At 37.4% G+C, this 26,041-nt stretch overlaps 1 protein-coding gene across 1 annotated transcript in view; it reads left to right on the forward strand.

Moving 5' to 3' along the window:
- The window catches only part of SEMA3E (semaphorin 3E), a 265,665-nt gene that overhangs the window by 134,533 nt on the left and 105,091 nt on the right, over nucleotides 1-26,041 (forward strand). Inside the window, exon 2 of the mRNA XM_004263414.3 lies at nucleotides 18,216-18,376. Coding sequence (XP_004263462.1) covers nucleotides 18,216-18,376 — 161 coding nt within the window. The remainder of the gene's footprint in view (nucleotides 1-18,215; nucleotides 18,377-26,041) is intronic.

Consider the following 26,041-nt stretch of genomic DNA (forward strand, 5'->3'; position numbering starts at 1 on the left):
AGGCACGGGGCAGGCAGGACGAACAGTCACGGCCAAGTTCTGAAGCCTGTGCCCTGCAGCTCTGTGAGCAAGGGAGAAAGTGCAGCAACGTCTGGGGTGAGGTAGGCAACTGATAGATCACTCCAGACTTGAATTTTAAACTGAGAACACTGTGAAACAGTTGGAGGGCTTTATGCAGAGGAAGGAACATCATGACCCAGTTAATTTTTTTTAACATCTTTATTGGAGTATAATTGCTTTACCATGTTGTGTTAGTTTCTGCTGTATAACAAAGTGAATCAGCTATATGCATACATATATCCCCATATCCCCTCCCTCTTGCGTCTCCCTCCCACCCTCCCTATCCCACCCCTCTAGGTGGACACAAAGCACCGAGCTGATCTCCCTGTGCTATGCGGCTGCTTCCCACTAGCTATCTGTTTTACGTTTGGTAGTGTATATATGTCCATGCCACTCTCTTACTTTGTCCCAGCTTACCCTTCTCCCTCCACACGTCCTCAAGTCCATTCTCTACGTCTGCATCTTTACTCCTGTCCTGCCCCTAGGTTCATGAGAACCATTTTTTTTTTTAGATTCCATATATATGTGTTAGCACATATTTGTTTTGCTCTTGCTGACTTCCTTCACTCTGTATGACAGACTTTAGGTCCATCCACCTCACTACAAATAACTCAATTTTGTTTCTTTTCATGGCTGAGTAATATTCCATTGTATATATGTGCCACATCTTCTTTATCCATTCATCTGTCAGTGGACACTTAGGTTGCTTCCATGTCCTGGCTATTGTAAATAGTGCTGCACTCAACATTGTGGTACATGACTCTTTTTGAATTACGGTTTTCTCAGGGTATATGTCCAGTAGTGGTATTGCTGGATCGTATGGTAGTTCTATTTTTAGTTTCTTAAGGAACCTCCATACCGTTCTCCATAGTGGCTGTATCAATTTACATTCCCATCAACAGTACAGGAGGGTTCCCTTTACTCCACACCCTATCCAGCATTTATTGTTTGTAGATTTTTTGATGATGGCCGTTCTGACATGTGTGAGGTGATACCTCATTGTAGTTTTGATTTGCATTTCTCTATTGATTAGTGATTCTGAGCATCATTTCATGTGTTTGTTGGCAATCTGTATGTCTTCTTTGGAGAAATGTCTGTTTAGGTCTTCTGCCTATTTTTGGATTGGGTTGTTTGTTTTTTTGATATTGAGCTGCATAAGCTGCTTGTATATTTTGGAAATTAATTCTTTGTCTGTTGCTTCGCTTGCAAATACTTTCTCCCATTCTGAGTGTTGTCCTTTCGTCTTGTTTATGGTTTCCTTTGCTGTGCAAAACCTTTTAAGTTTCATTATGTCCTCTTTGTTCATTTTTGTTTTTATTTCCATTTCTCTGGGAGGTGGGTCAAAAAGGATCTTGCTGTGATTTGTGTCATAGAGTGTTCTACCTGTGTTTTCCTCTAAGAGTTTTATAGTGTCTGTGCTTACGTTTAGGTCTTTAATCCATTTTGAGTTTATTTTTGTGTATGGTGATAGGAAGTGTTCTAAGTTCATTATTTTACATGTACCTGTCCAGTTTTCCCAGCACCCCTTATTGAAGAGGCTGTCTTTTCTCCATGGTATATTCTTGCCTTCTTTATCAAAGATAAGGTGACGATATGTGTGTGGGTTTATCTCTGGGCTTTCTATCCTATTCCATTGATTTATATTTCTGTTTTTGTGCCAGTCCCATACTGTATTGATTACTGTAGCTTTGTAGTATAGTCTGAAGTCAGGGAGCCTGATTCCTCCAGCTCCATTTTTCCTTCTTAAGATTGCTTTGGTTATTCGGGGTCTTTTGTGTTTCCATACAAATTGTGCAATTTTTTGTTCTAGTTCTGAGAAAAATGCTATTGGTAGTTTGATAGGGATTGCGTTGAATCTGTAGATTGCTTTGGGTAGTAGAGTCATTTTCACAATGTTGATTCTTCCAATCCAAGAACATGGTATATCTCTCCATCTGTTTGTATCATTTTTAATTTATTTCATCAGTGTCTTATAGTTTTCTGCATTCAGGTCTTTTGTCTCCTTAGGTAGGTTTATTCCTAGGTATTTTATTCTTTTTGTTGCAGTGGTGAATGGGATTGTTTCCTTAATTTCTCTTTCAGATTTTTCATCATTAGTATATAGGAATGCAAGAGATTTCTGTGCATTAATGCTGTATCCTGCAACTTTACCAAATTCATTGATTAGCTCTAGTAGTTTTCTGGTGGCATCTTTAGGATTCTCTATGTCCACTATCATGTCATCTGCAAATAGTGACAGTTTTACTTCTTTTCCGATTTGGATTCCTTTTATTTCTTTTTCTTCTCTGATTGCTATGGCTAAAACTTCCATAAGTATGTTGAATAATAGTGGTGAGAGTGGGCAACCTTGTCTTGTTCCTGATCTTAGAGGAAATGGTTTCAGTTTTTCACCACTGAGAACGATGTTGGCTGTGGGTTTGTCATACATGGCCTTTATTATATTGAGATAGGTTCCCTCTATGCCTACTTTCTGGAGAGTTTTTGTCGTAAATCGGTGTTGAATTTTGTTGAAAGCTTTTTCTGCATCTATTGAGATGATCATATGGTTTTTATCCTTCAGTTTGTTAATATGGTGTATCACATTGATTGATTTGCGTATATTGAAGAATCCTTGCATTCCTGAGATAAACCGCACTTGATCATGGTATATGATCCTTTTAATGTGTTGTTGGATTCTGTTTGCTAGTATTTTGTTGAGGATATTTGCATCTATGTTTATCAGTGATGTTGGCCTGTAGTTTTCTTTTTTTGTGACATCTTTGTCTGGTTTTGGTATCAGGGTGATGCTGGCCTTATAGATTGAGTTTGGGAGTGTTCCTCCGTGTACTATATTTTGGAAGAGTTTGAGAAGGATGGGTGTTAACTCTTCTCTAAATGTTTTATAGAATTTGCCTGTGAAACCATCTGGTCCTGGGCTTTTGTTTGTTGGAAGATTTTTAATCACAATTTCAATCAGTGCTTGTGATTGGTCTGTTTATATTTTCTATTTCTCCTTGCTTCAGTCTTGGAAGGTTGTGCTTTTTAAGAATTTGTCCATTCCTTCCTTGCTGTCCATTTTATTGGCATATAATTGCTTATCATAGTCTCTCATGATCCTTTGTATTTCTGCAGTGTCAGTTGTTACTTCTCTTTTGTCATTTCTAATTCTGTTGATTTGTGTCTTCTCCCCTTTTTTCTTTATGAGTCTGGCTAATGGTTTATCATTTTTGTTTATCTTCTTGAAGAGCAAGATTGTAGTTTTATTGATCTTTGCTATTGTTTCCTTCATTTCTTTTTCATTTATTTCTGATCTGATGTTTATGATTTTTTTCCTTCTGCTAACTTTGGGGGTTTTTTGTTCTTCTTTCTCTAATTGGTTTAGGTGTAAGGTTAGGTTGTTTATTTGAGATTTTTCTTGTTTCTTGAGGTAGGATTGTATTGCTATAAAGTTCCTTCTTGGAACTGGTTTTGCTGCATCCCATAGGGTTTGGGTGGTCCTGTTTTCTTTCTTTCTTTCTTTTTTTTTTTTTGAGGAATTTTCTATTTTCTTTAAAAAAAGTGCTTTCAGGAGTTCAGACTCTAGATTCCTATTGGTGGTTGTGTTTTCATTGTCATTTGTTTTTAGGTATTTTTTGATATCCTCTTTGATTTCTTTAGTGATCTCTTGGTTATTTAGTAGCATATGTTTCGCTTCCATGTGTTTGTATTTTTTACAGTTCTTTTCCTGTAATTGATATCTGGTCTCATAGCATTGTGATTGGAAGAGATACTAGATACGATTTTAATTTTCTTAAATTTACCAAAGCTTGATTTATGACCCAAGATATGATCTATCCTGGAGAAAGTTCCATGAGCACTTGAGAAGAAAGTATATTCTGTTGTTTTTGGATGGAGCGTCCTATAAATATCAATTAAGTTCATCTTGTCTAATGTGTCATTTAAAGCTTTTGTTTCCTTATTTATTTTCGTTTCAGATGATCTGTCCATTGGTGAAAGTGGGGTGTCAAAGTCACCTACTATTATCGTGTCACTGTCGATTTCCTCTTTTATGGCTGTTAGCATTTGCCTTCTGAATTGAGGTTCTCCTATGTTGAGTACATAAATATTTACAATTGTTATATCTTCGTCTTGGGTTGATCCCTTGATCATTATGTAGTATCCTTCTTTGTCTCTTGTAATAGTCTTTATTTTAAAGTCTATTTTGTCTGATATGAGAATTTTGAAAGCTACTCCAGCTTTCTTTTGATTTCCATTTGCATGGAATATCTTTTTCCATCCCCTCACTTTCAGTCTGATGTGTCCCTAGATCTGAAGTGGGTCTCTTGTAGACAGCATATATATGGGTCTTGTTTTTGTATCTCTTCAGCCAGTCTGTGTCTTTTGGTTGGAGCATTTAATCCATTTACATTTAGGGTAATTATCGATATGTATGTTCCTATTACCATTTTCTTAATTGTTTTGGGTTTGTTTTTGTAGATCTTATTCTTCCCTTCTGTTTCCTTCGTAGAGAAGTTCCTTTAGCATTTGTTGTAAAGCTGGGTTGGTGGTGCTGAATTCTCTTAACTTTTGCTTTTCTGTAAAAGTTTTAATTTCTTCATTGAATCTGAATGAGATCCTTTCTGGGTAGGGTAATCTTGGTTGTAGGTTTTTCCCTTTCATCATTTTAAATATGTCCCACCACTCCCTTCTGCCTTGCAGAGTTTTGCTGAAAGATCAGCTCTTAACCTTATGGGGATTCCCTTGTATGTTATTTGTTGCTTTTCCCTTGCTGCTTTTCATTTTTTTTCTTTTTTATTTAATTTTTGATAGTTTGATTAGTATGTGTCTTGATGTGTTTCTCGTTGGATTTATCCTGTATGGGACTCTCTGTGCTTCCTGGACTTGATTTCCTTTCCCATGTTAGGGAAGTTTTCAACTATAATCTCTTCAAATATTTTCTCAGACCCTTTCTTTTTCTCCTCTTTTTCTGGGACGCCTATAATTCAAATGTTGGTCTATTTAATGTTGTCCCAGAAGTCTCTGAGACTCCTCAACTCTTTTCATTCTTTTTATTCTGCTGCTGTGTAGTTATTTCCACTATTTTATCTTCCAGGTCACTTATCCGTTCTTCTGCCTCAGTTATTCTGCTACTGATTCCTTCTGGAGAATATTTGGTTTCATTTATTGTGTTGTTCATCATTGTTTGTTTGCTTTTTAGTTCTCCTATGTCCTTGTTAAACATTTCTTGTATTTTCTCCATTCTTTTTCCAAGATTTTGGCTCATCTCTACTGTCATTACTCTGAATTCTTTTTCAGGTAGACTGCCTATTTCCTCTTCATTTGTTTGGTCTGGTGCCTTTTTACCTTGCTCCTTCATCTGCATATTTCTGCTCCTTCATCTGTATATTTCTCTGTCTTCACATTTTGTTTAACTTACTGTGTTTGGGGTGTCCTTTTCGCAGCCTGTAGGTTCGTATTTCTCTTTGTTTTTGGTGTCTTCCCCCAGTGGGTGAGGTTGGTTCAGTGGCTTTTGTAGGCTTCCTGATGGAGGGGACTGGTGCCTGTGTTTTGGTGGATGAGGCTGGATCTTGTCTTTCTGGGGGGCAGGACCACATCTGGTGGTGTGTTTCGTGGTGTCTGTGACCTTATTATGATTTTAGGCAGCCTCCCTGCTAATGGGTGGGGTTGTGTTCCTGTCTTGCTTGTTGTTTGGCATGGGGCACCCATCACTGGAGCTTGCTGGCCATTGGGTGGAGCTGGGTGTTAGCGTTGAGACGGAGATCTGTGCGAGAGCTCTCGCCGACTGATATTACGTGGGGCCAGGAGGTCTCTGGTGGTCCAGTGTCCTGAACTTGGGTCTCCCGCCTCAGAAGCTCAGGCCTGACACCACGCCGGAGCACCAAGACCCTGTCAGCCACACTGCTCAGGAGAAAAGGGAGAAAAAGGGAAATTAAAAAAAAAAAGGAAAAATTAAAAGTTATTTTTTAAATTATTAAAATAAAATTAAAAAAGAGAGTCACCATGCCAATAAACAAATCCAGGAATGATAACAAGCACTAAAAAGTAAACTAAGATAAACATAAAAATGAGAAACAAATCAGTCATAGACAGCAAACCCAAGTCTGCAGTTGTTCTCAAAGTCCACCACCTCAATTTTGGGACTATTCATTGTCTATTCATGTATTCCACATTTGCAGGGTACATCAAGTTGATTGTGGGGATTTAATCTGCTGCTCCTGAGGCTGCTGGGAGAGATTTCCCTTTCTCTTATTTGTTTACACAGGTCCTGGGGTTCAGGTTTGGTTTTGGCCCCGCCTCTGCGTGTAGGTCACCCTCAGGAATCTGTTCCCACCCAGAGAGGAGGGGGTTAAAGCAGAAGCTGATTAGGGTGCTCTTGCTCACTCAGGCTGGGGGGAGGGAGGGGTACGGTAGTCACAACTGGAATGCGGGGCAAGCCTGCAGTGGCAGAGGCCCATGTAATGTTGCAGCAGCCTGAGGCACGCCGTGTCTTCTCCTGGGGAAGTTGTCCCTGGATTGTGGGCCCCTGGCAGTGGTGGGCTGCAAGGCTGTGCAGGGTGGGGGGTGTGGATAGTGACCTGAGCTTGCACACGGGATTCTTGGTGGCTGCAGCAGCAGCATTAGTGTTTGAAGCCTGTCCCTGGGGTCTGAGCTGATAGCAGCGGCTCACGCCTGTCTCTGGAGCTCGCTTAGGTGGTGCTCTGCCTTCTGTGGGCACACAGGGAAGGAATCCCTTCTCCTCACACACCCCAAAACAATGATCTCTTGCCTCTTCGGCAGGTCCTGACTTTTTTCTGGACTCCCTCCTGGCTAGCTGTGGTGCACTAACCCTCTCAGGCGGTCTTCATGCAATCCAACCTCTGTCCTCTCCCTGGGATCTTACCTCAGAAGCCCAAGCCTCAGCTCCCAGCCCTGCCCGCCCCAGTGGGTGAGCTGACAAGCCTCTCAGGCTTGTGAGTGCCGGCCGGCACCGATCCTCTGTGCAGGAATCTCTCCGCTTTGCTCTCCGCACCCCTGTTGCTGCATTCTCCTCTGTGGCTCTGAAGCTTCCCCCCCACCCCCCATCTCCACCAGTGAAGGGGCTTCCTAGTGTGTGGAAACCTTTCCTCCTTCACAGCTCCCTCCCACTGGTGCAGGTCCCGTCCCTATTCTTGTCTCTGGTTTTTCATTTTTCTTTTGCCCTACCCAGGTACGTGGGGAGTTTCTTGCCTTTTGGGAAGTGTGGGGTCTACTGCCAGCGTTCAGTAGGTGTTCTGTAGTTGTTGTTCCACATATAGATGTATTTTTGATGTATTTGTGGGGAGGAAAGTGATCTGCACGTCTTACTCCTCTGCCATCTTGAAGGTCCTCCCCTGCCACCCCTCCCCCCGGCAGTTAATATTTTTAAAGGCTACCATTTTTAAACCAATTGGGTGGAAGGGAGAGTTGGGGAGAGTAGAAGCAGGAAAATCGGAAGCCGTTTCACTAGTCTAGTTGGGTAGTTGTAGTGAGATGTTGAGGACCGCGATAGTATGGCATTCAGGGAAAGGAGAATCAGGACAAATCCTAGATTTTTGGCGAGATCCAAAGAACCATTTACTGTGAGTGGAAGTCTGAGAGAGGAGTTGGTTTATAGGTGGAAATCACGAGTTATTCTTCATTTGCTCAGTTGGAAAAGCTAGTCTGTTAGAGTCCAGGAGAAGATGGCAAGTAGGCATTTGGCTAAATAAGTATGGATTTGGGGGTCAATATAGGAGGCAAGAAATTGAGTATCATATTACTTTGAAGAATTTCAGATATCAAATATTTGAACCAGTGTATGATGAAGTGAAAATTCAATTCCAGTTTTAGTTAATTTGCTTGTTTGTTGTTACGTGATGGAGTATTTATTAGAGAAAACATTATAGACCAATGATCGATAAAGTTGTTATAGAAAGGTACAGAATTTCAACAAAAACATAAAAATTTAGGTGTGTGGGAAATGGGTGAATGTGTTCAAAAGGTACAAACTTCCAGTGATAAATAAGTCATGGGGATGTAATGTAGAGCCTGGTGTCTGTAGTTAACAGTACCGTATTTTATCAGTATATTTGCAAGTTGATAAGAGAGTAGATCTTAAAAATTCTCGTCATGAGAAAAAAAATTATAACTGTGAAATGATGGATATTAACTAAACTTATTGTGATCATCGTTTCACTATATATGTATATCAAATCATTATGTTGCATACCTTGAACTAACCCAATATTACATTTCATCTCAATAAAGCTGGGGGGAAAAGCCCCTAAAATTTATGCTATGTTTTAGCAAGTTATATTAGTCTAATATTTAAAATGATCAACTATAAAATGAAAAAGTGGCTGATAGACCTAGTCACCTTCTTAGCATGACCTAACTTCAATTAAACATATAACCTGTATAAAATGTATTAGTTTGATAGCATAGAGCACTTCTGGGTCAAGATCATATTGAAATATATTTATAATTTAACAGCTAATTATGCTAATTACAATTGTGTATACCTTAGCCAACTTTGTTCAAAAATGAAAAGTATCTTACAAAAAGCAGTTTTTTGTGGGGTGTAGTTTGAGTGATGGGAGCCAGGATTGTTCAGTGTGTGTTAGAGGAAATGCATTATGAAGTACTGTTGCTCATTTATTTTAAATCCAATTCTAAGACAGAATACAGTGTAAATATATAGAACAGTTGTGTTTTATTATTCAAGTTTTAAATATTAAATGAGAGCCAATCCTTAGTGAAATGACATAATCCAGAAAAAGTGGCTTTTAAGATATTACTGTAAAATGAATGCTGTTTATACATGTCTCACATTAAGAAATAAGTAACAAATAACTAAATGAAATCAAAGCTTTATTATCACAGATAATTTCGTAGATTACATGAAAATATTTTGAAAGGAAGATGTTCAGATGATGAACAAACCTATAGCACACTATGGTAATGCTGAGAGCACTTCGTTGGACTTCTAGGAACATGTTTCCTTTCACACCCCTCCTCTCGATAAGTTTTAAATGACTAACAGTATAGAAAACGTTACGGCATTTCACACATATTCTTGGCTTTGTTAACTTCTGCTCTGACTGAACGTTTAAAACATCTTGTAGAATACTTGTTACTTCGAATTTTGGAATTCTCATAAACAAGTGTCCAGAAATCAACACAGAGTCAAGAAGAGTAGGGTTGAAAGGTCAGTTTTGAGTGAGTCATTTTTCCCCTCCATGTGAAAGAAACTTTCTCATTGGCTAGTGTTCAATAAAAGCCTGACTATAAGTAAAAATTGACCTCCACAGTAGTGGCCTTGGGAAACTGCATGTGAAGCACAACATTTCTGATATTTTATAGTAGTGAGTAAATTATTAAAAAAATATTATGCCTCTTAATATAACTCCTAGTTAATCTGTGTATGAGAAAGGGTTGTGAATTTGGGAATCATGAGTGACTGGAAATAATTGTTAAAGCAAAACCAAATGAGTAAAAATGGATTCAATGGGGATCTTCAAAAATGGAGCTATCGGAAAAATCCAGAGGAAGTCTGAAGGGGATTGGAGTCTGAAGAGGCCAGTTGGGAAACATGCCCCTGAAGGCGGGGAGGATGGATGAGGAAAATGTCTGGATCAACCATGGTCTCCTTAGGGAGGAGAAGACATCTCACAAAGGCCTCTGGCTGTAAAACCACTGTCACTGCCCCAACGGTGGCACCTCCACTGTGGCCAAGGCTCTACCTTTCCTGACCCACGTAGGGCTCCCCAGCTGAACAGCTGTGCCTGGGAGTTTGTTGACACCCAGTTCAGCCTCTGGGAGACCAAGCATGTTCCTTGATTTATAACATTTTTTTGTGAGCTGTTAATGACAAACTGGTTAATTACCCTGGATAATCAAGAGTTAACTCTACTTACTAAAGCAAAACTATAACACATTAAAAATACGTTTCTAACATGGTTGAAGCACAAATTTCTACATTTAAGAGCCTCGCCTCCTTCATCTTTCAGCCATGATGTCACAAAACATAAAACTTAACAGTTTAAACATTTCTTAAATTCACATGTTGACAAAGCACCTTTAATCCTGTGGAAAAATAGGCAATGGACATAAAGGGAAAAATGGCAAAAAGTGACCATAAGGTACTCTGAGATATAGGAAAGGATGCTTAACTTCATCCATAATAAGAAAATTAATTTGTATTCCCACAATCAGATCTGCAAAAATCCTAAATTTTAATAACATACTGTTCTCTTAGGTGATGTGCAACAGTCACTCTCACATATAGTAGTAGAATATTAAACTGATATAATTCCTATGGAGGCACATTGGCAGTATCTGTAAAAAATTATGAACTCATGTTTCTTTAGGCCCAGCAATTCCACTCTAAAAATGTATATTACAGATATATTTTCACATATGTGAATTGGCATATATTCATGTATACACATTGTTAGCACTGTTTTTTAAACCATTTTTTAAAATTGAAGTGTAGTTAATTTACAGTGTTGCATTAGTTTCAGGTGTACAGCAAAGCGATTCAGTTATACATACATATATATATTCTTTTTCATATTCTTTTCTATTATAGGTTATTACAAGATATTGCATATAGTTCCCTGTGCTATATGGTAGGTCCTTGTTGTTTATGTTTTATATATAGTAGCTTGTATCTGCTAATCCCAAGTTCCTAATTTATCCCTCCTCCACCCACTTTCCCCTTTGGTAACATAAATTTGTTTTCTATGTCTGTGAGTCTTTCTCTTTTGTAAAGAAGTTCATTTATATCGTTTTTTTTAGATTCCACAGATAAGTGATATCATGTGTAGTGCTGTTTTTAATAGCAAAAATTTATAAGAATTCAGTGCCTGCCAATAGCTGATTCATAAAGTGGGATATCATGCAAACTGTATCCTCTCTGAGTTTTGGTACAGGAAGACTTTTAAAGTATATAAAGTGAAGAAAAGCAAAGTAAACAACAGAGCTTATATTATGATTCTTTTTATATACCAAAAGTTAGGAAAGTATTAAAGACCTATATATTTACCTTATTTGTTGTGTAGGTGTAAGAAACTCTGGAGGAATACCCAAGAAAGTAGACAGGGTTTGACCCTTCAGGGTGAAGGAGTGAGAACTCTACAGGGGGAGTGAGGCCAGATGGAAGGGAATCTATCATTGTAAATCTTTATATTCTTTCTGGTTCTGAACCATAAAAAATATTTTCTTAAAAAAAAAAAAGGTAAACCGGCCTGATTTTCTCTGGTATGTAAGCCTGAAAAAACTTACCTCTAAAATTGATGTACAGAAATAAAATGAAGAATGCCAAAATCTGATTTGTGTTATTTTTACATAATTACATTGATTTTTAGTGTCCCTCTGAAACCCCAGATCTAGTACCTAATGCAGATTATCTCAGTGTGCATTGAATGTTTCATCAAAATGAATTACAATCTGTTACCCCATTCCTAAACAGCTTAAATTTTAAAAAAGACTTTTACTGTATTGTGTAAAATTTGATGGCTAGCTTTCTTCCACTTAATCTTTCAGGGCTCTGCCGTCACAGTGCACCATGCTTTACTACTATCATTCTCCTCACCTGCTTATAATATATATATATATTTTTTCCCCATACCTTTTATTCAACTTTTGCCCCCTGCTGGCAATTATGCACATCAAAACCAATTGGTATTTTAAAAATAAATCCAGTCATGTACTTGCTCTTAAAACCTTTGAGGCCCTTTCCATTATATTTAGAATAACATGTCCTAGTTTACAAGGCCCCAAAGGAATGTTGAATGAAGGACACAGGGTGGTCCCAGGTCAGGGTCCCTCTGGCCTGCAGGCTCAGCTTCGGAAGCTGTTCACTTAGGACTTGCTCCTTTGGCCTCCACTGGAATAAAATGTAATTAAATATTTAGGAGGCAATCAAAAATTGTTAAATCATTGACTTTTATGGAGTAGCACTTTATAGTCTATGATTTTGTTCAGTTCAATGATTTAAGTATGTGCACTCACACACATACAGTACATGCATAGACAGTACACGCATAGACAGTGATTCTGTGTAACCTTTGTCCCATGGTGCCCTTGTGTTCGTTCAGAGACCTGTAAGGCAGAATATCGTGTATAACACTGAATAATGATAATTTATAAGATAGGAACATAAGGAATATTAAAATTCTGACACTATTATTTTCCTTGACCAAGGAAGTAAAAGGCTGTTTAATGCCTAGGCCATTCATGTGTACTTTTGAACTTTTTCTGCTTTTGTTGGAAGCAGTTTATGATTAAAAGTTGGAACACCACAATGCCTGTTGTGGACCTTTGACTTGTAAGAAAGATAGAAATCTAAAAGTTCAGAAAGTGCCTGAAAGGCTGGCCACAGTCCATTGCTGGAAAGACCAATTAGGAAGCCCTGTTTACACTTAAAAAAAAGTTAATTGCTTATTTCTTTACCACTCTGTTTCAACGTTATTACAAGCCATTAGTGAGTATTGATCAGGTCTGTCGAAATCATCAAAGCATGTAGTAAGAAACCTTTTCCTTTGGAATTGTTAAGAAGTTGAAGAAATTTCTAACCTTTATTTCTACATTTCATTTTCTTTAATAATGCTGACTTTGTGTGTGATTCAATATTTTATTGTTGAATTAACTTTAAGACATTGAATAAAAGAATTGATTTGGAAAATAATAAAAAGTTTAAAGTCCTGGGTCTCAGGAAGTCACTACTTTGCAGGTGACTGGTAGAAGTATGCATTCAAAAAAGGAAACACCCATCCCTAGGAGATCTAGTTTTTGTTTGAGAACTTAAAAATATGTACTCTGTCCTCCCCCATCTTGTACATGGATGTGTGGAATTTAATTATATTTTGACAGAGTGAGGAGAACTGTCTCTATAATATATTGATGTCAGTGAGTTTCAAAACTATTTCCCTTGCAGTTTTAAAAGAAAGATGAGAGGAAATGACTAAATCCTCTGAGTATGCCTTCATTGACAGCTGATAATTAGCAGGCAGCTTAGCAATAATAATTAGTTCCCTCTTGAGAAAATTTCCGGATGAACCCTGAGTTGGTGCATCCCAGTTTAGTCTTGTTTCTTTGTCCACTGCCTCCCCCAAGTAATTCGTGTTGTTTTTAGAGTAGGAAGAACTCAAGATGAGCTTCCTCCGGTTTATGCAGTCAGCACTGTCCATTATTTGCACTGTGTTTTCTGGAGATTACCTGAGATTAGAGTTTCTTTGTTCCCCTCTTCCTGTATGTTTTCTGATTCTTTCATCGAAGCAGCTTGCAGCAGTGCAGAGGGATAAATAGGTCAGCCATTGCTTGGTAAATACACCAAGTCCACGGACTATAATTTGGTGCTAAGACCACTATTATGACTTAAAATGCTGGCTCTAAAACTAAAATGAGGAAATATTCTTAAAGAAGGAGGGAAGCTTCCTGCTTGAGGTTTTTGTTTTGTTTTGTTTTGTTTGCCTAAGTATATACCAAAAAATTTTTCAAATCATTTTGAAACTCTGTCACAAGTTATCTACAAACATTTCAGTTTTCTTAAAGTAAGATTTATAAAACTGAAAATGTCACCAATTAATAAAGCAACATGAACACGTCCGTAGTCATTTGAGACAGCTTTTTAAATACATACGAAAGGTAATTAAAATTGATATTAACCTAAATTTTCCTTTTGATGTTCTTGCTGTTGAATTGTTTTGAATTATATCAATCACAGCTATTGAATATTGGGAAGACCTTCCGTTTTACTTTATTATTAATATCAAGCTCTGCAAAAATGTATTCAAGTTCAGAAACATCATAATCCCTTAATAGACTAGACTTAGTTGCTTCTATAGGGAGTTTTCTATATAAGGTTTTGGAGTCACTGTTTATAAGGAGCAAGCTTTTAACAAGTCAAACAATCTTGATGCTCTTCATCTCTGGGGACCAGAATTGGGGATGACTAAGCTCTGTGAGTATACAGTGGTGATAAACACCCCATCTCACATGGATCATTAATAGCAAAGCTCTCCAGTCAACCTCTTATTCAAATTTTGGCACCAACAATGACCAAATAACCTTAGCTGTGCACTGAATCTCTTAAAAGCTCTCTTTTTGCAATTAGAAAACGGAGGTAGTTGTAGGTCTTACCTCGTGGAAGTGCCCATGATTAAATGAGATGTTTAGCCAAATATCTGGGCAACCCTGATCTAGTCAAGTTGAGACCTAAAATTGATCATCACATCAGGCAGTACTCTTAAGCAATTGATATAGTTTTTCTCCTGTATTATAGTGACTTTTAATTTGAATTTTAAGAAGCCTGGGGTCAATTTTGATACTTACTTTAACAGTGTGTAGGATATTAGAGAATAACTTTCACTTAATAGCATTTATTCCAGCGTTCCCATCTTATTTTCTTCGTTTTTTATTTCCCTTCATTTTAGCACCCCTAGCAGTATATTTGTTTGTTCAACTGAATATATTTGTATGAGTCGTCTCAGATCCTTTTTGGAAAGATGCAAGTTAAATAATCAAATAAATAAAAGTAGAAAATTAGAGTTAGTATTAAAGCATAAATACGCACAACCTTTAAAAAATGTTCCTCTGTGTCCATTATTCCAGATATATGTCTAAAACACAAATATTTACGCATAATGGGTACTTTTAACCTTTCCTGACTTAAAGTCGAGGATGTTGGAGAATCACAGACAGTGGTTAGTACCTTGATTCTGAAATTTCCACGGAAGAGCCTGAACTTCTTAGGAATCAGTCGTTGGCTTTATTCTGTTGGGTGGTGATGGTCAAAGTGGAGAGTTGCAGAAACATTCAATGCACAGCTCTCATATTGGGAACATGTTTAAAGAAAACTGCAGTCTGTTTATTGGATCTTATATTTAAAAAAAATAAGTTAGGAATTATCCCAGGAAGTGTCTTCGTAAGTGAAATGAAATTTCTTAACTTACTACCTAAGACATGTACATGATATTCAATTTTATGTATCCAAACATACCTCGGCAGCAACTTCCTCTGAGGTGATATGAATGAATCAAAATAAATTAGCTCCAAAATTCCTGATAACCTAAAAGTATTCCCTGACCCTGTAATCATTTAAATATATGAAAAGTAATAAATGAATATTTTAACTACTTCCTTTTAGGCAAGCTTAAATAAGGGTCGTGGAATATGTAGACTTGTTCATTGATCACTCCCTCCATTTGTTAAGATTCCAAAAAATATAGATGCAGCACTGTACTTTGAAAGGCCGTAAAATATCTGTGGTTGTGTTTATTTTTTTTAGCAATGTTTTATCACCTCCATTTCAAAAATGCAATTTAGTCAAAGAATTAATAATTTTGAGTGTACAAGGGTGATTAACATGTGAGGAAACCAATCTAAAGAGGTTAAGTGGTTGTTCATAGTTACTCAGGTAATTAATGGCGAAGCCAAGACCAGAACCTGGCTCTTCAGATTCTCAGCCTACAGGACTTTCATGATGGCATATACATCTGTTGTACTTTAATTCTCATTTTTGTTTTTTTTTGTAATTTGAGTGATTTTTCATTGTAATAGTATATAGCTGTAGGATGGTCATTTATTCTCTGGGCACCTGAGTTTCTTCATAAGTAAAATAAAGGACAGTGGTAATTCAGACGGTTACACTGTGGTTGTTTACTGTGGTGAAAAAAATTGATACATGTAAAGGCTGTAAGAAATGAACAGTTAAAAAATTTGCATTTGTTGAAATTTTTCCCTTTGCATTTTCCAGTCTACATCTCCACAGGAACATGAGTTCATCTTTGTGGTCTCATGGGATCGACTTCGTCATAGCGATGGGAAGATGGGTCAGAATAAAATTTGATTAGAAGAAAATAAGACTGATGGGCCAGTAGTTAGTCTCTATTACTGACAAAGAAACAGGAACGATGACCTTTACACTATAAAAATTATAGTAAGCATAGTATGCATTGCAGAAATTGGCAAGTCATAAAAACAAGTAGAAGTTTTGATGTCTATATCTCTATTTATATACAGAGGTAATGAAGTCCTAATGACTCATTGGGAAAAAGCAAGGTCATTCCATCCCTAGATGGAATTCATTTATGGAGTGCCTCCTTTACTGGTTGAGCTGCCTCTCTTTCCAATTCATACTTTTAAAAATTGGCACTGACTACTCCACTGTGGCAGCACTTTAGGGTAGCGCCCTCATGTTTCATTCCTTTCCTGGCTTTCTCTCATTTTCCAGCCAACTTATTCTTCTAAGCTTTGTACAGTACTGTGTTTGGTAAGTCTGTAGTTTAGAGACCTGCTAATTCTAGCTAGTGTATAACCATTCTTTGAACAGTTGAATCTTTTCAGATAATGACTTCACCATGCATAAAGCTTGAGGAATTATAGCAACATACTAGAATAACTGGGGAGCCTTTTCTGGAAAATACTCCACTTAGCAGCCCTGTTGTAAAACCATAAGTGAATACATGTGGAGACAAAGTGTAATGGCAGTGGAGAGCTCTGATTTATATTTTTGTTATAGTATTGAATCCCTAAAATACACATCTGTTTGTGAATGCCTATTTAGGAAGGAAAACAGTGTCATTCTACCTTGACAAAATTACTGAGTGGGAAAAATTTGTCTTCCAGGATTCAAGAACGCCTAATCTCTCAAATTCCTATTTTCATCTTCCCTAAATAAAGCACCTTATTATTATTTCCATCTGTCCCTCAAAACTTTAAGTTCTTTATTTAGGTGAATGGTCAAATGATTCAGTATCACAAGTTTTACCTTTATAAATGATAATTTGATGTTAGCAAAATTGGTTGTTTTAACTAAAGGTTTAAAGTTAGCCCCATTCCACAAAACTTTGGACATCAACAGTTTCAGAGTAGACAAATAGAAGTTAATACATTCATAATAGAGGGGAAAAGATACTTCATTTCTCTTTTCTCAGAAATAGGCAGTGTAAGAGTGGACAAAGTGCTATCGATTTTCATATTTCATACTGCTGTCTGGGTTTGAGTGTTCTGGTTACCAGTATTTCACCTTCTTTGTCAGATGCATTAGGAGCTGACCTTTGGGAAATGAAGTTATCTTCTAACTTGTCAATATTTCCAAGGAGCCTCTTTAAGAAATCTTCAACATGCAGGGTTTCGTATTAATTCTCTCTCATCCTCAAAGGCTCTCACATTATCATTTACCAAGCTTAAGTAGTGAACTGCCATATGCAATTAAATAGCTTCAACAAACAAACAAATACACACATATGAGAGGTTTGCCAGATTCTGGCTTTCTAAAATTAAATGTATGTTAACTAAAGCAAATAATTTGTAATTTCTGAAGTAGGGGTGAATGCATAAACACCAGCCCAAATCACAGTGGTAGAAAGTAGATCCCCATCAGTTTTAACAGTCATTCCCACTGTACTGAATACATTAACAACACTGATAGTTTCCATTCTTGGACAATTTGATTTTGGACATGACTTTCAAAACCAGTTTCAAGTGGAAACATTTTTTCTGAGTTGTTGTTCATCTGGAATTAACTGGACTTGCTTTGGGAATATTTATTGTAGAATTGGGATTTTTGTTATACATAGAAAAGTAAATATAAAAGTCATAATGGAATGACTTTTCCGTGTAGCACTTTACATTAAAGTTTGTGAAAAATAATTCTTTCTGTATTTAAAAACGTAGGATATTTACCTTACCTATTAAGTTGAATCAAAGCTTTTCAATCAATAAACTTATAAAAGATGTTAATTTGTGCATATCACAACTTATTTCCATTGTACTTTTTTTTACACACTGAACAAATATTTAAAAATATTTTTCCAGTGTTATTGAATTATAGTTGATGTATAATGTATTAGTGTAAGGTTACAACATATTGATTTGATATATGTACATATCAAGAAATGCTTACCACAATAAATTTAGTTACTATCCATCACCTGACATAGAATATTTTTCTGTTGATTCAAACTTTTAAGATCTACTATCTTAGCAGTTTTCAAATACACAATTAAGTATTGTTGATGCACTATATATTTTTAATCTTTTTGAGTAATAAATTTTAAAGACTTTGTATTTATGATAAAATGAATGTTAATTGCACAGTATTAATAGGTATGAAAATAGAGCCATGAGAAGAGTGTTATGAAGGTATTTATATTTTCTCTTGTGTTTAGTGTACATTTTGTTTTGTATTTCAGAGCTCTTGGATCTAAACAGAACGTCAGTCTTCCGTAGCCCTTTTGGATTTCTTGATCTCCAGACAATGCTGCTGGATGAATATCAAGAGAGACTCTTCGTGGGAGGCAAGGATCTTGTGTATTCCCTCAGCTTAGAACACATCGGCAGTGACTATAGAGAGGTATGGAAGCAGCAAACTATATTTCAGGAGAGAAAGAAAAGGAGTCAGGGAGATAGCTTCTTGCGTGGGTTTTACTTGGCCTAGATTTTTCATTGTCTGGGCCATTTCACATTCTGAGTGATAATATTATTGAAATAAAACATCCATTAAAATCATTTTGAGGAAAAGGTACAAATGATGGAGAATGAACTTTTCTAGCACACTACAGATCTCTGTGTCCCCAGAAGACTTCTGATTGGTGCACTGGACGTTTCTCTTGCCTGATGGCCCTTGTCACCACACCCACTGTCCTGACACCTGGGTTTGGAATATGCTGATTTAAAGTACCTTTAGGCCTTATTACTCCAGAAATCCCATCCTGAAGAAATACGGATGTGTGAACTCAGTATAGCTAACTCATGTATTTCTGTTGGTAAGATCACTACTTCAGGTGGATCCTTTTTAAACCTGAAGGATTAAAGTATTAACATAGGCGAGCACCCAACTTTTCTGAGAAAGATTAACTGTAAGAAGAAAAATGGTTCTTATAACCTATGCTTATAGAGTTGAATTGAGGTGATATGTTTCCAGAAATATTGATATATCAACCTTATATAAAACATGCAGAAATATTTATAGACCATAGGATATCTTTGGCATAAATGTATTACATAATACATTTTCTTTATAATTTACTTATTTATTTTTATGTTTGTCGAAATGTATGATGTCCATATTTTTTAAAGGCATTTTTAAAAAAATGTATCATGAAAAGCAGCATACCTTCATCCCTGACAGTTCCTCATCTCTAGAGGAAATCATGTAAAACTCTCATTTCTTCTGGTTCTTACCTCCATATGTCTAAATAACATTTGTGTACTGTTCTTGCTTGGTATTGTTAATTTTAGATAATATCTGTTGACTTTCTGTAAAGGAAGATGAGGATTTTAGCTTTCTTTTCTTGCAGTACCGTAGCTAAAATATCTGCACTATTTCACCAGCAACCCCTACTCATCTGCCTGGTCATCTTCCCAATAGAGCTGTACCACAACTTTTAGCTAAGTAATAACTGTTTACATTATTATAATTGGGAAAATGGATCACGCTTCTTCCCGCCACCCCAGATGAAATATTTCCTCTTTGTTTCATTTGCTTAGATTACTTTTACTCATTTTTCACCAAACTTTCTACCAGAGTTCTTATACTCCTCTTAATATTGTAAACCGTATGGCTTTCCAAATCAGTTTTTGGTTTTTAAATGAGATGCGTCCAGCATCATGCTGGAGCATCCCCTCAACCTCCCACTTGTGTGATATTCTTTCGTAGTTTAGTCTGACATTTTACTGAAACACACCTTCAATTAGCTTGCTGAAGGAAGATCCGAAGTAAACTTTTGAGGTATTTTTAATGTTTAAAAATAATATTTTGCAGACTCCACACAGAATTGATAGATGCATGTAAAATTCTAGACTGAAAATCATTTGCTCTAGAATTTTGAGGATAGTGTTCCATTGTTTTCAGACTTCGAGTATAGCTGCAGAGAAGTGCAATAATTTCAAAATTTTATTTATGAGCTGTTCTAATTTCAAAATTTTATTTATAAGCTGTTTCCTTTCTAATTTCAAAATTTTATTTATAAGCTGTTTCCTGCCACTGTGTTCCCCTAATCCTGTCCTCATGCCCTTCTATGTTTTAACATTTTCTCAAATTTTCTTTAAGGTTTGATCTGTTTTTCATTCACTGTGTTGAGACACAGAGGGCCTTCTGCAGGGGAAAGCCTTGGCCTTCAGCTCTGGAAAATGTTATTATTTCTTTGATGTTTTCCCTTCTTTTCCATTTTCCTCCTGACTCTCTTTCTGGGACTTCTGTAAGGCAGAGTTTTGTTCTCAATTGTCTGGCCTGCTGTTTATTATACAGACATTGAACGATTTCTCCTGATTTCACCCACACCCACCCCTTTTCCCATTTTCAGAAGAGCCCTAGACTTCTAATTCCTGAGAATTTTTCAAGTTCTTTTTCATGAATCAGCTTGTTTATTGGCTCCCTTCACCTTGCAGGCATTTAGATTTCAGCTTTTCTCATGTGGAAAGCCAGTCAACACCTGTCCATATGTTGTAGAACTTCCAAAATGTTGCTCATATTTCTTTGGCATCTCCACTCAAGTTCTGTTTGTCCTTTTTGCATTATGTCCTTTGGCTACTATTTTAGTTGCAGGATGAAGTGGAGACACATAATGTGTTAAACTCTTTCCTTTTTTTTTCTATCACCCTTAATTTTATTTTCTCTGCAGTTCTCAAAAGAGATGATTGCTCTCTCTCTCAATGTCTATCTAAAATATATATTATAAAATTGTATATTTATATATATAAAACATAAATATGCAATATTTGTATTATACACACACATCATTTTTGGGGATTTTTTAATTGAAGTATTGTTGATTTCCAATGTTTCAGATGTACAGCAAAGTGATTCAGTTATGTATATATGTGTATACATATATTCTTTTTCAGATTCTTTTCCATTATAGGTTATTACAAGATACTGAATATAGTTCCCTCTGCTATACAGTAGGACTTTGTTGTTTGTCAACTTAATATATAGTAGTTTATATCTGCTAATCCCAAACTCCTAATTTATCTCTCCCCCCACTGCCTGTCCCCTCTGGTAACCATAAGTTTGTTTTCTATGTCTGTGAGTCTATTTCTGTTTTGTAAATAAGTTTATTTGTGTCATATTTTAGTTTCCACATATAAGCGATATATGCTATTTGTCTTTCTCTGTCTGACTTCACTTAGTGTAATAATCTCTAGGTCCATCCATGTTGCTACAAATGACATTATTTCATGAGTAATATTCCATTGTATGTATATACTACATCTTCTTTATCCATTCATCTGTTGATAGACATTTAGGTTGTTTCCATGTCTTGGCTATTGTAAATAGTGCTGATGTGAACATTGGGGGGCATATATCTTTTCGAATTGGAGTTTTCGTCTTTTCCAGGTATACACACATAAATCTTTAAGACCATCAAGGACCTCCTTCTTCCAGACAAATTCAATGGATTTTCCTCTCCCTTTTTTGGATGGTCATTTTCCTCCTAACTGTGGTGTTCACCACGTGGCCCCCTTCTTTTTCTCTCGGGTAGATCATCTGCACACTCCAGTTCTTTGAAGGAATAGCTAAGCTAGGGGTGGTTAGAATGGGGGCCATGGAATAATCTCTGTTATGGGATGATTTCCTCCCCCCCCCCAGCCCCTAATTCATATGTTGAAGCCCTAACTCCCAGTCCTGAGAATGTGACTTTAAAGATGTGATTAAGTTAAAATGAGGCAATTAGTGTGGGCCTAATCCAGTCTGACTGGTGTTCTTATAAAAAGAGGAAATTTGGATACATTAAAGAGACATCAGGGATATGTGCCCATAGAGGGAAGGCCATGTGAGGACACAGTGAGAAGGCAGCCATCTGCAGGCCAAGGAGAGGCCTCAGAAGAAACCAGAGGTGCCAACACCTTGAACTTGGACTTCTAGCCTCCAGAACTATGAGAAAAGAAATTTCTGTTATTTAAGCCACCCAGTCTGTAACATCTTGTTATAGCAGCCATAGCAAACTAATAAAATCTCCATATTAACATTATAAGTATGTGAATATGGAAAGATCCTTCAAGGGATCCGACACCCAGAAGATTAAGAATCTTTGCATTAAGGAAGTAGTTCTTAAATTGCTGTCCTTCAATCTGGATCCTGTAGCTCTCAGGGAGTGGGTCCCTGAAATCCACATTTATGACATGCTTTCTAGATGACTTTTATGTACACAAAATCTCATAACAGTTTTCCTGAGCCCTCATTTCCTATGTGGAACTAAGGCCAGGAGTTAGCAGCTTCCCACTTTAATGTGATTCTGCTTTAGAGTAGGGGAAATTGAATAACCTACTTATCCTTGATTGTTTTGGCCTAATTGTACCCTGAGGCCTTTAATGCTAGAAAGACTGCTTTAATGGAGGAAATGACCTGTGAAGACTATATAAGAATAAGAAACCTGGAGAGTGATGAGTATTTATGAACTGCATCTTAGGGAGCTAAATAGAATAGTAGCTGGCTGTTGAAGCTTCAGGGTTCCATCCAGCAAGGATGTCAAGGAAATTATTAAATTGAATAACTTTGCTGCATTCAAGGGTAAATCCTTGTTTTGTGGGGCCTGAAGAATATACAGTTTGCTGGGCCACTTCAGGAAATATAATTCAAACTTAAATTTCAAAATTGCTAACGCCCCTCCCAGGGCCACAGAAGGGCTGGGTACTCGTGAGGAATTCTGAGAGGTAAGCTACATTAACTCTGAGGTGACTTCACCCCACCTGCATTTGTTATTTTGTACTTTTCTTGCCTATTTCCACAGAATGATTAGCAATAAAACTCCACATAGACGTTCTGCATGTATTTTCAGTAACAGCAGAGTTAGACAAGGTCTACTTCATAGACAGTCTGTTTAAAAAAAGTAGTCTTAAGAATGAGAGGGCTCCCCTGGTGGCGCAGTGGTTGAGAGTCGGCCTGCTGATGCAGGGGACACGGGTTCGTGCCCCCGTCCGGGAAGATCCCGCGTGGCGCAGAGCGGCTAGGCCCGTGAGCCATGGCCGCTGAGCCTGCGTGTCCGGAGCCTGTGCTCCACAGTGGGGGAGGCCGCAGCAGTGGGAGGCCCGCGTAGCGGGGAAAAAAAAAAAGAATGAGAGTTGGTGCCTCAGTGCTGTCCAGGCTCTGAAGATGTGATGTTTCTGCTTCTTGGCCAAGTTCTCCTCCTGTCTTTCCTGGACCTTACTCCTTCAATTATTTACCTGTTATTATATCTTTAATCTCTCCTGCTTTATCTTTGGGTTTCTTAACCTCAATACTATTAACATTTGGAATAAGTCTAGGTTGGAGCAGAGAGTGTCCTGTGCCACTGTAGGATGTTTAGCTGTATCCCTGGCTTCTATCCAATACACTCCAGTAGAATGCTGCCCCTGAGTCATGATAATCAAAAAGTCTCCAGACACTGTCAGATACCCGCCAGGAGGCAGAATTACCTCAGGTCAGACCACTGTGTCTAGCCCATCATTTTATAAGCAGGATACAGACCTCTCATTTAAAAAGTCCCACCATAAACATGTATCTACTTGGTGCTACCACATCCCTGCTTCTTCCCCTGGGATCAGTCACCTTGGAAGAGTAGCCAGAGCCCATTTTCCCCGCTTTCTCACTTTCCATTTATTTCTTAGTTTTTAATATCTTTTAAAATGTAATATGTGGGGCTTCCCTGGTGGCGCAGTGGTTGAGAGTCCGCCTGCGGATGCAGGGGACACGGGTTCATGCCCCGGTCTGGGAAGATCCCACATGCCGCGGAGTGTCTGGGCCCGTGAGCCATGGCCGCTGAGCCTGCGCGTCCGGAGCCTGTGCTCCGCAACGAGAGAGGCCACGACAGTGAGAGGCCCGCGTACCGCAAAAAAAAAAAAAAGCTATCCATGTTTAAATTGGCTTTTTGGCTTTTTTTTTTTTGGCCGCAGTGTATGGCATACAGAACTTCCCCGATCAGGGATCATACCCACACCCCCTGCATGGGAAGCATGGAGTCTTAACTGCTGGACCACTGGGAAAGTAAAAAGTCTTCTTCATTAAATTTCCTTGCAGTCACTTACTTAATTTTAAAATTATCATTTTGTATTGAGGAAGAACTTCCAATCTAGATCATCTGAAAAGGAATGTACCTGTTTCTTCTCATATTCTCCACCCCCAATTTATTTATACTTAGTGCAATATCAAGATGTGGCCAAAAGAGATAATGAAAGTTTATTATGTTGTTATTAAATTCTCTAGTTAGCAGCTGTACACTCAGCAATATTAAATGTTTTTTGTTTTTGTTTTTGTTTTTTGTGGTACACGGGCTTCTCACTGCTGTGGCCTCTCCCATTGCGGAGCACAGGCTCCGGACACGCAGGCTCAGCGGCCATGGCTCACGGGCCCAGGCGCTCCGCGGCATGTGGGATCTTCCCGGACCGGGGCACGAACCTGCGTTCCCTGCATCGGCAGGCGGACTCTCAACCACTGCGCCACCAGAGAAGCCCTAAATGTTATTTTTACATGATGCATAATTGTTTGAACTTCAGTCTGGTGAAATGTAATTTGAGTTAAATCTAAGGGGATTTAAATATATGCATGCAAAATTAATGAGTTACGTTTTTTTAGCGTTAAACATGTAATTCATAAGAAGCTATGTATGTTAAAAATATGATCAAGAAAGGGAAGCAAAGGAATAAATACAAAACATCCTGGTATATTGCTAGCATTTAAGGAGCATTTAAGAGTAAAATTTACACAATTATTGAGTAATTCAAGCAATTCTTAAAAAGAGGATTTAAAAAAACTTTTCCTGTGACTCTAAAATATTTCAGTAATATATGATAATATTTCAAAATGGTAAATAATAATATTAATTAGTAAACCAAAACTAGTAATGAGTTAAAAATCCCTCTAGATATTACACAAAGTAAAGTTTTTTCATATAGCACCTAACAATTATTGAAAACATTTTTGTGCTGTTTTCCATATTCCATGAGAAAAATTTATTTCCTAATTCATATTTATCAGGTTTATTTGTATTACCATAAAGAAGCATTAGCCATGGTACCTTTATTTGTGTTTCTTTATTGGTTGAAAGTTTGTCTTCATTCTTTCTGATCAACATTTCATTTCTAGAATGAGATATAATGGATCAACAGCTACATTTTTTTTTTGATATTTGACAGAAAGAGCCAACAGAGTATTTTTTTGTTTTATTTTAACTTATTTCCATTTGCAGATATTATAAGACCTTTTGAAAAGTAGCAGAATGTAATAGCAAAGAACACGTTTTATAGCCAGGTTGCCTGAACTCCCGTATCTGGTCCAGCACTTAGGCGATGAGTGATCTTGGTCAGCTTATTCCATAACTCTATTTCTCAGTTTTCTCATCTGTAAAAGAGAGATAATCATAGTATTTATCTCACAGCTTTATAAGACAGTTTATTGACTTATTAGTTGCCTAGGCCAGTGCCTGAAACATAGTATTATCCAAATATTTACTATCATGGTTATTATCTAAACAAGACATAGAATCAGCACATGATTCCTATGTGCTGCCATTTCTGAGGTAGGAGAGTACTGCATATTTTTAGAGATGATTCAACTAAGTTCTAGAAACAGTCATGGAGATACGAAGTATGCAGAGATGAATAAAACAGTCCCTACCCTAAAATATTTCTAATGCAATGGAGAAGATACATACATACACATCTGTCACAGGTAGCACAGTTTGAATAGAACTATAACAAAGGCCCAAGTAAAATGCTAAGAAAGTATACAGAAGCTGGGAGTTGAGGTTTCCTGGAGGAGATATAATTTAAAATTGGACTTTGAATCGTAGTTGGAATTTTGATTCACACAGGTAGGTGGTGGGAACAGAGAGAGTACAGGGAAGAAGGTCAGACATTTTAGAGCACTTTGAAGTAATGACTTGGCTGAAGTAGATAGGTGAGGTGGGGGCATGAGGGTATCAACAGGGTAGAATGAGAGTTAAGGATGGAAATGGGGTTTAGACCAGATCCTGAAGAATACTGACTGCTGTGCTGTTGAAACTTAATCTTCTAGGCAGTGCAGGAGCCAGTGGGAGAGTCT

Source organism: Orcinus orca, chromosome 9 (genome assembly GCF_937001465.1).
Source record: "Orcinus orca chromosome 9, mOrcOrc1.1, whole genome shotgun sequence".
Taxonomy (NCBI): domain Eukaryota; kingdom Metazoa; phylum Chordata; class Mammalia; order Artiodactyla; family Delphinidae; genus Orcinus; species Orcinus orca.